A 12,878-nucleotide genomic window follows, 5' to 3' on the forward strand; every position below is an offset into this window, starting at 1 on the left:
GAGCCTCGACACAGCAGACGAGCACCAGGAGTGCAGAGGAAATGCTTCAAGGACACCCTCAAAACCTCCTTGAAAAAGTGCAACATCCCCATTGACATCTGGGAAACCTTGGCCCAAGACCGCCCAAAGTGGAGAGAAAGTATCCAGGAAGGAGTTGAACACCTCAAGTCTCATTGCTAAGGGTTAGCTGAAGCCAAGTGTCGACAGTGAAAGGAGCATGTGGCAACCCAGGCACCCATCCACCTGTTCCCTCTACCTGCCCCAGGTCTGCCCCACCTGTGACAGAGACTGTAGGTCACGCATTGGACACTTCAGTCACCTGAGTCATTTTTAATGTGGAAGCAAGTCATCCTCGACCCCAAGGGACTGCCTAAGAGAGAAGAGAGGTGAGAGTGCAGAGGAGATTTATAAGAATGTTGTTAGGGCTTGAAAATTCCAGCTATGAGGAAAGATTTGATAGACTAGGGTTGTTTTCCTTAGAACAGATGAGGCTGAGGGGTGACTTAATTGAAGTATACAAGTTTATGAGGGCCTAGATAGAGTAGACAGGATAGGCCTGTTTCTCTTAGTGGAGAGGTCAATTACCAGGGATCACAGATTTAAGGTGATTGGTAGAAGGATTAGAGGGGACATAAAGAAAAACTTCTTCACCCAGAGGGCGGTGGGTGCCTGGAATTCACTGCCTGGTTTGGTGGTGGAGGCAGAATACTTCAACTCATTTAAAGGGTACCTGGATCTGCACCTGAAGTGTTGTAACCTGCAAGGCTGCAGACTAGATGCTGGAAGGTGGGATTAGAATGGGCAACTAGTTTTTTTCTCCTTTTTGGCCAGAGCAGACATGATGGGCTGAATGGCCTCATTCTGTGCCATAACTTTTCTCTGGCCCTACTTCTAACATTGGTAGTGAAGTCATGGAAATAATCATCTCTATCAGAACAATCTACATAGCTAATTTTCCAACCTTTGTGTTCCTGCTGGTGAGATAAACCTGCCAGGTATATATATCTGAAATTCAAATATGTGCTGCGCACGATTTTCCAACCATTAATTCAAGTATGCACTTGAATTTCAGATATGCGATTAGTGTGAGAGAGGCTCTGCCTCCTGGAACCTGAAGTTGGAAAACAGCCCTTTTAAATCCATATGTTTTTGCGCATTTTGCCTTTAATGTTTAACTCATTTTCTGTTCACATGCAGACTGGTGCTCCCTGGCTTGGGTTTGTTGCATAACAGTCAACCTATATTTCAACTTGGTGAAAGAAATCAGAACAGATCGCTTTGCAGTGTGAGTATTGCACTAGATGTTGTTCTCTCTTTGACCTTCCTTTGTATATTGTTGATTAAAGTACTACAAAACTATAACTCATCTCTATACTTACTATGATTTTGCCAATAGTTCTTCAGATACCCTAGATCATTGTTATGTGCAGCACTTGGAGAGTTGCTGGATATTTTTCTTGCATCTGCACTTCTATGACTATGACTATTAACTTCCTGTTCAGCTACATGTTACTATGAATATTTGTAAAATTTAGTCCTCTACAGTAATTTTTTTCCTCCTTTAAAAACAAACCTGAATGTCTGGCTGGTTTGAATCCAGACATACTGCTGAAGTTTGGTTGTACAGTACAGTTGTTTGGCTCTTAATTGGCTACAGAGAATTCCCTACCTACTGCATTGACTGTATGAATAGTTTGTGAAGATACTTTGGGGATAAGAGGGTAAGGAGAGCCAATTGCTCTGAGTTTATTAACTCTCCTTACTCTCTTTTCCCCAAAGTATCTTCACAAACTATTCATATAGTCAGTGCAGTAGGTAGGGAATTCTCTGTAGCCAATTGAGTGCAGAAATGTAGGCTGTTAGAAGCCCTGACTATTTTTTTTTCTGTTATGTTGTTCTCTGCTAGGTTTTGTGCCTAATTTTCTGCTTGAGATTAGCAGCTAACACCCCTATGCTGAGATTCAACCTCTGTTTTTACAGTTTTTAGACCAACACATTTAACATTTTGGTCTGCTGAACTACCTCAATGAACTTAAGGATTTTAAAGCTTAGAATTGAATTGCATTATTTATTGGAGCCAAAAAGCAGTAATGCAGTATAGGAATTACTGCTATGTATAAACTTGAAGTTCAGAATTCCATTCTCCATCATAAAAATGTGAATGATTTAAGTGGATTGCATTTCAGAGGAGAGGTGAATTGTATGCTTAAATAAACTTTAAATGACTAAAATATATTTGAGAGTCTTTGGCTTTTTAACAAATGAAACTGCTGTCACAGTGTACAAATAAGTCCTTTCCTTTCAATATTGAAGAACTGATGAACGATTGCAGCGTTAGCAGCCATGACACAATGTGATCCCAAGGACATAAGTGAACAAGGTCTTAGTTGTGACCTCAGATGAATGTACTTCATTGTTTCAAATGTGCTCTTCCTGTACTTGTTGGAAGAAGATTTTAAAAAATAGCTATTCAATAAAGGGAAATGGTGTTGTAGTGATAATGTCACTGGACTGGTATTCCAGAGGCCCAGGCTAATATTCTGGGGACAAGGGTTCAAATCCCACCATGGCAGCTGGTGGAATTTAAATTAAGTTAACAATCTGGAATTGAAAAGCTAATCTCAATAAGGTTGACCATGAAACCACTGTCAGTTTTCATAAAAACCCATCTGGTTCACTAATGCCCTTTAGGGAAGGAAATCTGCCATCTTTATCTGGTCTGGCCTACATGTGATTCCAGACCCACAGCAATGTGGTTGACTCTTAATTGGCCTCCAAAATGGCCTCGCAAGCCATTCAGTTCAAGGGCAATTAGGGATGGGCAAGAAATGCTGACTTTGCCAGTCATGTCCACATCCCATGAAAGGATAAAGAGGGAAAAAACAGTAGAATACTGCAGAAGCTGGAAATGAAATAAAAATGGAAAATGCTGGAAATGCTCAGCAGGTCTGGCAGCATCTAAGGAGAAAAATAGAGATAATGTTTTAGGTCAATGTAAAGTTCTGATGAAAGGTCAGTCATTGACCTCAAATTTTAACTCTGTTAAAGAGCAGAAGCCTGCTGAGTATTTCCAGCATTTTCTTATACTTAATAAATAGCAAATGAATTGAAAGTTGCCTCACAATGGTAGCACCTTGTCCGTTATTAAACCGCCCCCATCTGACAGTTGCTATTACCTGCCCTGCCCAAACTGTTATGGGCCTTATCACTAAGTCACATCTTAGCCTCTCTCCCTCCTCCTTTTGGTATCTTCTATTCCTTCGAGTTCCTCAACCCTCTTGCTTCTTCTTTTAAAATTCTGCTTGTCCTCCATGCCACCTTCACAAGGGAGTTAAGGGTTATGGGGGACAGCCAGGACGGTGGAGTTAAGGCCACAATCACATCAGCCATCATCTTATTGAAGCAGACTCAAAGGACAAAATGGCCAACTCGTGCTCCTATTTCTTCTGATCACCCTGAATTTCTCCCTGATTAAGCCTTTCTCTCCCTTTTTTTTCCTCAAGTCTCTGCACGAAGCCACTCCTCATCCTCAGTAATTTTACTCTCTATCTCAGGCCCTCCTATAGTTTTTCTTTTAAATCTATTTCCCTCTTATCTTTCCTCCATATAATCTCTCCTACCTATATTTACAGCAACCTCCTTGATCTTCCCTACTTCCGATAACTGTCGGTCATCTTTTTTGTATCGTTCATGGGATTTGGGCATATCTAGCTAGGCCAGCATTTATTGCCCATCCCTAATTGCCTTTGAGAAGGTAGTGGTGTGCCGCCACCTTGGACTACTGACACTTGTTTTGTTTACCTACCCACATCCCCTTAGCCCACTTTCAAACCTCACTTGCTTCTGTGCCTGCGGCTGAAAAAAAGCCATTCCCACCGCCCCCAGCCCAAGTCACTTAACTGCATTTTCAAACTTACAATATCCTAAGCATTGACCTTTTATGTATTACAAGTATCTTATAGTTGTTGATTTTCTCTACCACTCCATTTCCTCCATCTTTTTGATTTTGTTTCTAATAAAGTCTTTAGTGTTTCTGCTGCCATCTTCATTCACTTGCAGGCTTCAATATACCTGGTGCTCAACTTGCTTTAGCTATCCATTGCTAGATCTGGCTGGACCACATTAATTGCTATCAGGTCTCATTGTCCTGCCAAAATTGCTCACTACTCCAAGATTATTCTGGAGAGCACAGATAACTTCCAGCTTCTTTTCTCCACTATAGACTGTCTCCTTAAACTCCTCATACCTCCTGCTCTCACCATCAGTAGCTATGAGAAGTTCATGGGCTCTTTTGTCACTAACATTAACACTGTTCATTTAGCTGCCTGTAATGCTTCGCTAATCTTTTCCTTTCTCACCAGGCAAACTAATCTGCTTAGCCCTGCCAACTTGTTGGCACATTCCCAAGTCTACATCACTGCCAACTATTGTTATTTTTGTTTATTCATTCATAGGATGTGGGCTTCATTGGCTGGGCCAGCATTTATTGCCCATCTCTAGTTGCCTTTGAGAAGGTGGTGGTGAGCTGCCTTCTTGAACCATTGCAGTCCATGTGGTGTAGGTACACCCACAGTGAGGTGTAGTTAGGAAGGAAGTTCCAGGATTTTGACCTAGCGACAGTGAAGGAATGGCGATATATTTCCAAGTCAGGATGGTGAGTGACTTGGAGGGGAACACCCAGGTGGTGATATTCCCATCTATTGCTGCCCTTGTCCTTCTAGATGGTAGTGGTCGTGGGTTTGGAAGATGCTGTCAAAGGAGCCTTGGTGAGTTCCTGCAGTGCATTTTGTAGATGGTACACACTGCTGCTACTGTGTGACAGTGGCAGAGGGAGTGAATGTTTGTGGATGTGGTGCCAATTAAGTGGCTGCTTTGTCCTGGATGGTGTCAAGCTTCTTGAGTGTTATGGGAGCATCGCTCATCCAGGCAAGTGGGGAGTATTCCACCACACTCCTGACTTGTGCCTTATAGATGGTGGACAGGCTTTGGGGAGTCAGGAGGTGAGTTACTCATCACATGATTCCAAGCCTCTGACCTGCTCTTGTAGCCACAATATTTATATGGCTAGTCCAGTTCAGTTCCTGGTCAATGGTAACCCCCAGGATGGTGCAATTGAAATATGATACTTACCGTTTCACATAGAGCCCTGAATATCTCTTTGTAGTTGTCCAAATCTGCATTTTTAAAAGTTAATAATGGGTTAAAAAACACATAGCTGAGCATTGTAAACAAAACACAACTGGAGAACCTCTAACTTGCAGCATTGTTATATGAAGTGAATGACTGTTCCTTTTTAAAGTATTCTGGGGGTTCAATAAATTCATAAAACATAATAGCAAATCAATTGAATTATAACTGTTGTTTGAACTCTGAGGACTGTCTCACCAAGGAATCACTCTGAGATATCCAGTATTTTTAAAATGTACAGCGAAGTTTGTGTTCCAATTTAATTCCTAAGCTTTCGATGCATGTTGATCCCTGCACTTAAAGATAATGATAGTGATATAACTCTTTATGAAATCACTTTGTATTAAAATACTGCATATGAAATATTTTTCAGCCCCCACCTGCTCACCAGTAGCCTTGTAAGTAATAATAAGAAAGAGTGGGATATCAAGCCATGCAGAGAAGGTCAAATATGCAATTCTTGCACTGTACTGAGTTTGCTAAATTCAGCTGGAGCAGTAGCTGAATGCTGCACTTTTTATATTTGTGATAGAATGTAGGCTAGGCCAGCATTTATTGCCAATCCCTAATTGCTCTCGAGAAGGTAGTGTTGTTGAAACACCCACAGTGCTATTAGGAAGAGAATTCCAGAATTTTGACCCAGTGACAGTAGAGGGTCAGGATGGTGAGTGCTTTGGAGGGGAATTTCCAGGTGGTGGTGTTCACATGCATCTGCTTCCCTTGCCCTCCTAGTTGGTAGAGGTCAAGGGTTTGGAAGGTACTGTTAAAGGAGCCTTGGTGAGTTGCTGCAGTGCATCTTATAGATGGTGAACACTGCTGCCACTGGTCGCAGAATTTGTCACAGAATCCCTAGGCTGGGGAGAGGGAGCATCACTGTCCAGTAATTTCTTTTGGAAAATGCAAATGTGGAAATTGGATGACAACGGATGATGTGCTTCTGGCTTTCACAGTTCATTGGCCTGCCAAAAGTCATCTGTCGGCTTGCACATGAAGAACGATGACTTGCCTGGGATACTGAAGGCCTGATACCAGTAGAGCCATATCCTGACGTGAGTCAGTCGGCCCAATTTTACCTCCATGCAAGTGGATCAGTTTGTATGGGTTAAAGTCGGACCAGTGTCTTTGGAAGAGGAAAAGATTGGTTGGAGTCATGCCTAACACAAAGTTGTGGTCGTAGAGTCATAGAGGTCTACAGCACAGAAAAAGGCCCTTCGGCCCATCGAGTCTGCACTGGTCAAACAAGTACCTAACTATTCTAATCCCATTTTCCAGCACTAGGCCCATAGCCTTGTATGCCATGGCATCGCAAGTGCACATCCAAATACTTCTTAAATGTTATGAGGGTTTCTGCCTCTGCCACCCTTTTAAGGCAGTGAGTTCCAGATTCCCACCACCCTCTGGGTGGAAAAATTCTTCCTCTCATCCCCTCTAAACCTCCTGCCCCTTACCTTAAGTCTATGCCCCCTGGTTATTGATCCCTCCACCAAGGGGAAACATTCCTTCCTGTCTACCCTATTTATGCCCCTCATAATTTTATACACCTCAATCATGTCCTCCTTCAAACCCCTCTGCTCCAGGGAAAATAACCCCAGTCTATCCAATCTCTCTTCATAACTAAAACTCTCCAGCTCAGGCAATAACCTGGTAAATCTCCTCTGCACTCTCTCTAGTGCAATCACATCCTTCCTATAATGCACATTCCAGAACTGCACGCAGTACTCTAGCTGTGGCCTAACCAGTGGCGTTGGAGGTCAATCATCTCAGTTCCAGGACATCACTGCAGGAGTTCCTCACGGTAGTGCCCTAGGCCCAACCATCTTCAGCTGCTTCTTCAATGACCTTTCTTCCATCTTAAGGTCAGAAGTGAGGATGTTCACTGACAGTTGTACAATGTTTAGCACCATTCATGACTCATCAGGTACTGAAGCAGTCCTTGTCCAAATGCAGCAATATCCAGGCTTGGGCTGACAAGTAGCAAGTAACATTCAAGCCACACAAGTGCCAGACAATGACCAACTCCAACAAGAGAGAAGCTAACCATCGCCACTTGACATTCAATGACATTACCATCACTGAATCCCCCACTATCAACATCCTGGGGGTTATCATTGACCAGAAACCGAACTGGACTAGCCATATAAATACTGTGGCTGCAAGAGTAGGTCAGAGACTAGGAATCCTGCAACGAGTAACTCACCTTCTGACCCCCAGAGCCTGTCCACTATCTACAAGGCACATGTCAGGAGTGTGATAGAATGCTCTCCACTTGCCTGGATGAGTGCAGCTCCAACAACACTCAAGAAGCTTGGCACTACCCAGGACAAAGCAGCCTGCTTGATTGGAACCCCATCCACAAACATTCACTCCCTCCACTACCGACGCACAGTAGCAGCAGTGTGTACCATTTACAAGATACACTACAGGAACTCACCAAGCCTCCTTAGACAGCGCCTTCCAAACCCACGACAACTATCATCTAGAAGGACAAGTGCAGCAGAAACATAGCAACACTATCACCTGGAAGCTCCCCTCCAAGCCACTTACCATCTTGAAATATATCGCCATCCTTCACAGACATTGCCAAAATCCTGGAACTCCCTCCCTAACAGCACTGTGGGTGTACCTACAGCACATGCACTACAGTGGTTCAAGAAGGCAGCTCACTCACCACCTTCTCAAGGGCAATTAGGGATGGACAATAAATGTTGGCCTAGCCAGTGACGCCCACATCCCATGAATGAATAAAAGAAAATTTTACTGCATGCATGCAAGTTCAATTCACATAGGGTTTCTTTCATTGTGAAAATATACAAAGAATATTTCATATTGTAAGGTATATAGCACTGAAACATTATTTATGTATAACTGTTATGTAGTCAGTCAGTAGCAAAGTAAAGCAGTTTGCAGTATTTAAACCTTGTTTATATTGTTTTTGCTTTTACCTGTGACTAGGATGCAGTCCAAGGGAAAGGGGCACATGGCTTGGATATTGAAGGTTATTTTTAACCTTTTTTGAGTTGAGGTAATATTTTTATACTTGAATTAAGGAAATCTAAAGTAGGATCACTGTTTGTGATCAATATTATAGAAGTTGTGAGTGGAGCTGAATACAGTAAAGTCATTGAACAATCTGCTTATTTTATAATGGAGGAGTGTATGCACTCTTTGAAGGAGTATGTGATAAGGAGGAAACTACTAGAATAAAATAAGGAGATAGGTATTTACTTCTCAGAATAACCTTGGCAATTAATCCATTTAATGATGATGCTGTCCAACACATGGAGATTAAACTTGGTGCTCTGAAAACGTCAGCAGGGTGTTCAGGTTTTAGTTAGGATTTATTTGGGTATTACAATTTTTCTTTTTTGTTTATGTCTGTTACTTGGAAACAGAGAGCCTTCCTCATACACTAGGATTCCCAAATGATTCAAATTACAGGTCATGTGCAAAGCTTCAGTGTGAGTGTTCTCTGCTTCTCCTTTATTGATTATCCTTGTAGCTTGCTTAATTGAAATTATAGAATTCTGAGCCTTTTTGTGCTCAACGCCTGTGCCCAAGAGGAGCTAGGTTGAAACTGACCAGCTCATTTTAAAAGGGCCCTTAGAGCCAGCAGGGAGAGAAACTTTCATCTCATTATTCTTGACCAAGGTCCCTGAGAAGAAAAGCCAGTCTGCTGTGATAGGCATTGCCTACCCGACGGGGAAGATGATATTGTAAATTAGACTTTAAAGCAAATGTAATTATGCATCTTCAAAACAAATGTTACAATGCATCTCCAGCCAATTATTTAAATAAGCCACAGTAACAAAAATTAATTTGGTGCAGCATGTTTTGGTTCTCCAACACTCAATTCTCTGGACTGATATACCACTGCTGATGGTAGTGGTGACAGTCATGCGTCTCACAAGACGATGGTTGTGCCATGATGATCAACTCTGTGTTGAGCATCACCTGGTGTGGCTCAGGAGTCCCACTCTGGCATGGCAGTCTCTGCTGCATTTGCTCTAGATAAAGGCAGGGGGCTGTGAAGGTGCACAATTCACTGGCCTCTGTTTGCTCTAGGCCCTCTTGCTTCTGCTCACCTCTTCCAATGTGCTTCCAAACAGTCAGCTTCCAGAGGTCACGGTCATCAGAGACTGTATCCCAGTTGTTGGTGTCGATGTCTGTCATCTTCATATGTTGTAGAAGAGGTATGAATGCCCAGGAGGTTGTGACTCAGTGGCTAGTCACAGTACAGAAGGTCTTTGGATATCCAGCCATCTTCTATCCAATGTTTGTAACTGAGCCTGGGGAGACGTTGTTGGCTTAAAAATGAGTGTATGCTGATGGAATTAACATGCTAGAGGATCCTGAGTTGTTGACCTTGTCCTGCTGAATGCTGCTGCGGATATGTCTGAGACAGCAGAGGTGGAATCTATTCAGCCTTTTTTCCTGTCTAGCATATGTTGCCCAGGTCTCACCATTGTAGAGGAGTGCACTGAGGACTCAGGCTTGGTAGACTTGCAGTTTGGTTTTCTAAAATCACTGTAAAGTTGCTGTTATTCCTCATTCTCTTACTCAGCTTGGACATAGCAGCTGTAGCTTTTGCAATGCATGTGTTAATTTCAGCATCAAGAGACAGATTGCTGGTGATTGCAGATCCTAAATATGTGAAGCTATCATCAGCCTTCCATGTCACATTGTCATTGCTGATAGATGGCGGTATGGCAACATCCTGGACCACGACATTTGTCTTCCTAATGCTGATGGTTAAACCAAACTTTTTACAGGTGTGAGAGGGTCTGTCCATTTGCCATTGAAGGTGTTCCTCAGCATGGAATGCTAGTACAGCATCATCAGCGTAGAACAACTCTTGGCGCACCTTTGTCTTGGATCTCTGTGAATAAGGCTGAACAGCTTCCGTTGGTTCTGATATGCAAGTAGATATCCTCTGTAGATGACCTGAATGTATATGACAGTAGCAAAGAGAAGAATGTGTCAAAGAGTGTCAGTGCCATAATGCAATCCTGTTTGACCCCACTATGGACCTCAAAACGTTCCAATGTTGCACCATCATACCTGACCTTGCCCATCATTTTGGCAAGGAAAGAGAAGATCACATTGAGCAGCCAATTTTCTCCAGCAGCTTAAATAGACCACCACTGCTCACATGGTTGAATATCTTTGTAAGATCGATGAAGCTAATACATAGTGGTCTCTTTTGTTCACGCCATTTCTCTTGCAGCTGCCGGACTGAGAAGATCATGTTAATTTTAGTTATTATAGTTCTGAAACCATACTCAGATTCTGGGTAGATACATTCAACCAGGATCTGCAGTCAGTCTTTGAATCACGCATATCCTGAGGCATTGCCCCCTTCCCCCAGCAGAGATATAGAAGTTTGTGCAGATATTGCAGCAGTGCCAGTTTCCGGTGCTTATTGAGTTCAGGTGGTACAGCATCAGCACCTGGTGCTTTATCCACGGCAAGCAAGTTAATAGCTTTGCTAAGCTCTTCCACCATAGTTACGATATCCAGCTCTGCCGTGACAGGCAGGCTTTCTATGATGTTTAGAGCTTCCTCATTGATGGTGCGTCCCTGAGAGTACAACTCAAGGTAGTGTTCCACCCATCCTTTCAACTGTTTATTGCAGTTGGTGATGACCTCTCCGCCTTTGTTTTCAGTGGAGGTGTTTTTCTTTTTTGATGGACCTGTTGCCTTTTTGATCCCTTCATACATGCCCCTAACATTCCCTGTGTCAAAGAGCATCTGGATATTCTGGCAAAATTGTAACCAATAGTCATTGGCTTACCGCCTAGCAGTCTGGTGGATTTACTGATCTCTACTCTGCTATCATGAAGTAATTGGCTGCAGAAATGAAGTGCTTCAAATTGTACATGGATAGATGGAAAATAGAGAAGTGCTCTTTGTTATATTTCAAAAAACCGGTGCTGAAGGATAGAACTCAAACCTATCTTTATACATTTTCTATGAACATTTATTTACAGAGGTACATATTACAAGCACACACTTTTTTATTCATATGTGGGATTTGAACATCGCTGGTAAAACCAGCCTCTATTGCCCACCCCTAATTGCCCTTGAGAAGGTGGTGGTGAGCTGCCTACTTGAAACACTGCAGCCCATGTGGCATAGGTCCATCCACAGTGCTGTTAGGAAAAGAGTTCCAGGATTTTGACCCATTAACAGTGAAGGATTGGTGATACAGTTCCAACAAACCAGGATGTGTGTGGCTTGGAGGGGAACTTGCAAGAGGTGGTTTCCATGTGTCAGCTGCCCTTGTCCTTCTAGGTGGTAGGGGTTGTGGGTTTGGAAGGTGTTATTGAAGGAGATTTGGCAAATTGCTGCAGTACATCTTGTAAGTGGTACAAACTGCTGCCAATGTGTGCTGGTGATGGAGGGAGTAAATGTTTTTTGATCAAGTGGCTGCCTGGTCCTGGATTGTGTCAGGCTTCTTGAGTGTTGTTGGAGCTAATCTTATCCAGGCAGCTGGAAAGTATTCCATCACACTCCTGACTTGTGTCGTATAGGCAATGGACAGGTTTGAGGAGCCTGGAGATGAGTTACTCATCACAGAATTCCCAGCCGCTGATCCGATCTTGTAGCCACAGTATTTATATGGCTGGTTCAGTTAACTTTCTGGTCAGTGGTGACTCCCTGAGGATTTTGATAGTGGGGGAGTTAACAGTGTTAATGCTGTTGAATTTTAAAGGTTGTTGGTTGTTGCCAGACATTTGTTTGGCACAAGTGTTAATTGCTACTTCTCAGCCCTAGTTTGAATGTTATCCAGGTCTTGCAGCATGCACCGTGGGCTCCTTCAGGTTCTGAGAGTTGCAAATGGTTCTGCACACTGCGCAATCATCAGCGAACATCCCCATTTCTGACCCTATATTGGAGGGAAATTAATTGACAAAGCAACTGAAGATGGTTGGGCTTAGGACACTACCTGGAGGAACTCTTGCAGTGATGTGCTGGGACTGAGATGTTTGAACTCCAAAAACCACAACCATCTTCCTATGTGCTAGGTATGACTCCAGTCAATGAACCTCCATTGAGGATGAATTTTATGAGGGATACTTGGTGCCATACTTCATCAAATGCTATCTTGATGTCAAATGCAGTCACAATCTCCTCACCCCTGGAATTAAGGTCTTTTGTCCATGTTTAGACCAAAGCTGTAATGAGGTCAGGAGCTGAGTGGCCATGAGGAAACCCGTACTGAGAATTGGCAAGTAGGATGAGCACTGATTTGGGAGGCAATGACCTGTTCGAGGACTTGAAAGGAGATTGGAAATAGGATAACAGCAACAATTTGCTTTTATATAGTGCTTTTGACATAGTAAAACATTCCAGTGTGTGTTCAGTAAGTATGGTAGCAGAATGAATATCTTACAGGACTTGGTAACCCAGAGGCTTGGTCTAATGATCCAGAGACATATGTTCAAATCTCACTATGGCGGTTAGAGGTTTTAACTTTTATTTCAGATTTATTTAATTAAAATAATTAAAATTAGCATAAGTAATAGTGACTATGAAACTACGGGATTGTCATTGAAACTAATCTGGTTATAATAGGGAAGGAAATTTGCCACCCTTACCTGACTGGGCCTATACGTGACTCCAGATGTGCAGCAGTGTGGTTGACTTTTAACTGTCCCCTGAAATGATCCAGTAAGCCACTTAGTTGAATT

General features: G+C 42.7%; 1 protein-coding gene across 4 annotated transcripts in view; it reads left to right on the forward strand.

Moving 5' to 3' along the window:
• Window positions 1-12,878, forward strand: part of si:dkey-100n23.5 (cyclic AMP receptor-like protein A) — a 247,467-nt gene that overhangs the window by 86,345 nt on the left and 148,244 nt on the right. For all 4 annotated transcript variants that reach the window (XM_041210606.1, XM_041210608.1, XM_041210607.1 and 1 more), the window contains exon 6: window positions 1,198-1,285. In XM_041210606.1, coding sequence (XP_041066540.1) covers window positions 1,198-1,285 — 88 coding nt within the window. The remainder of the gene's footprint in view (window positions 1-1,197; window positions 1,286-12,878) is intronic.

This window comes from Carcharodon carcharias, chromosome 18 (genome assembly GCF_017639515.1).
Source record: "Carcharodon carcharias isolate sCarCar2 chromosome 18, sCarCar2.pri, whole genome shotgun sequence".
Classification (NCBI taxonomy): domain Eukaryota; kingdom Metazoa; phylum Chordata; class Chondrichthyes; order Lamniformes; family Lamnidae; genus Carcharodon; species Carcharodon carcharias.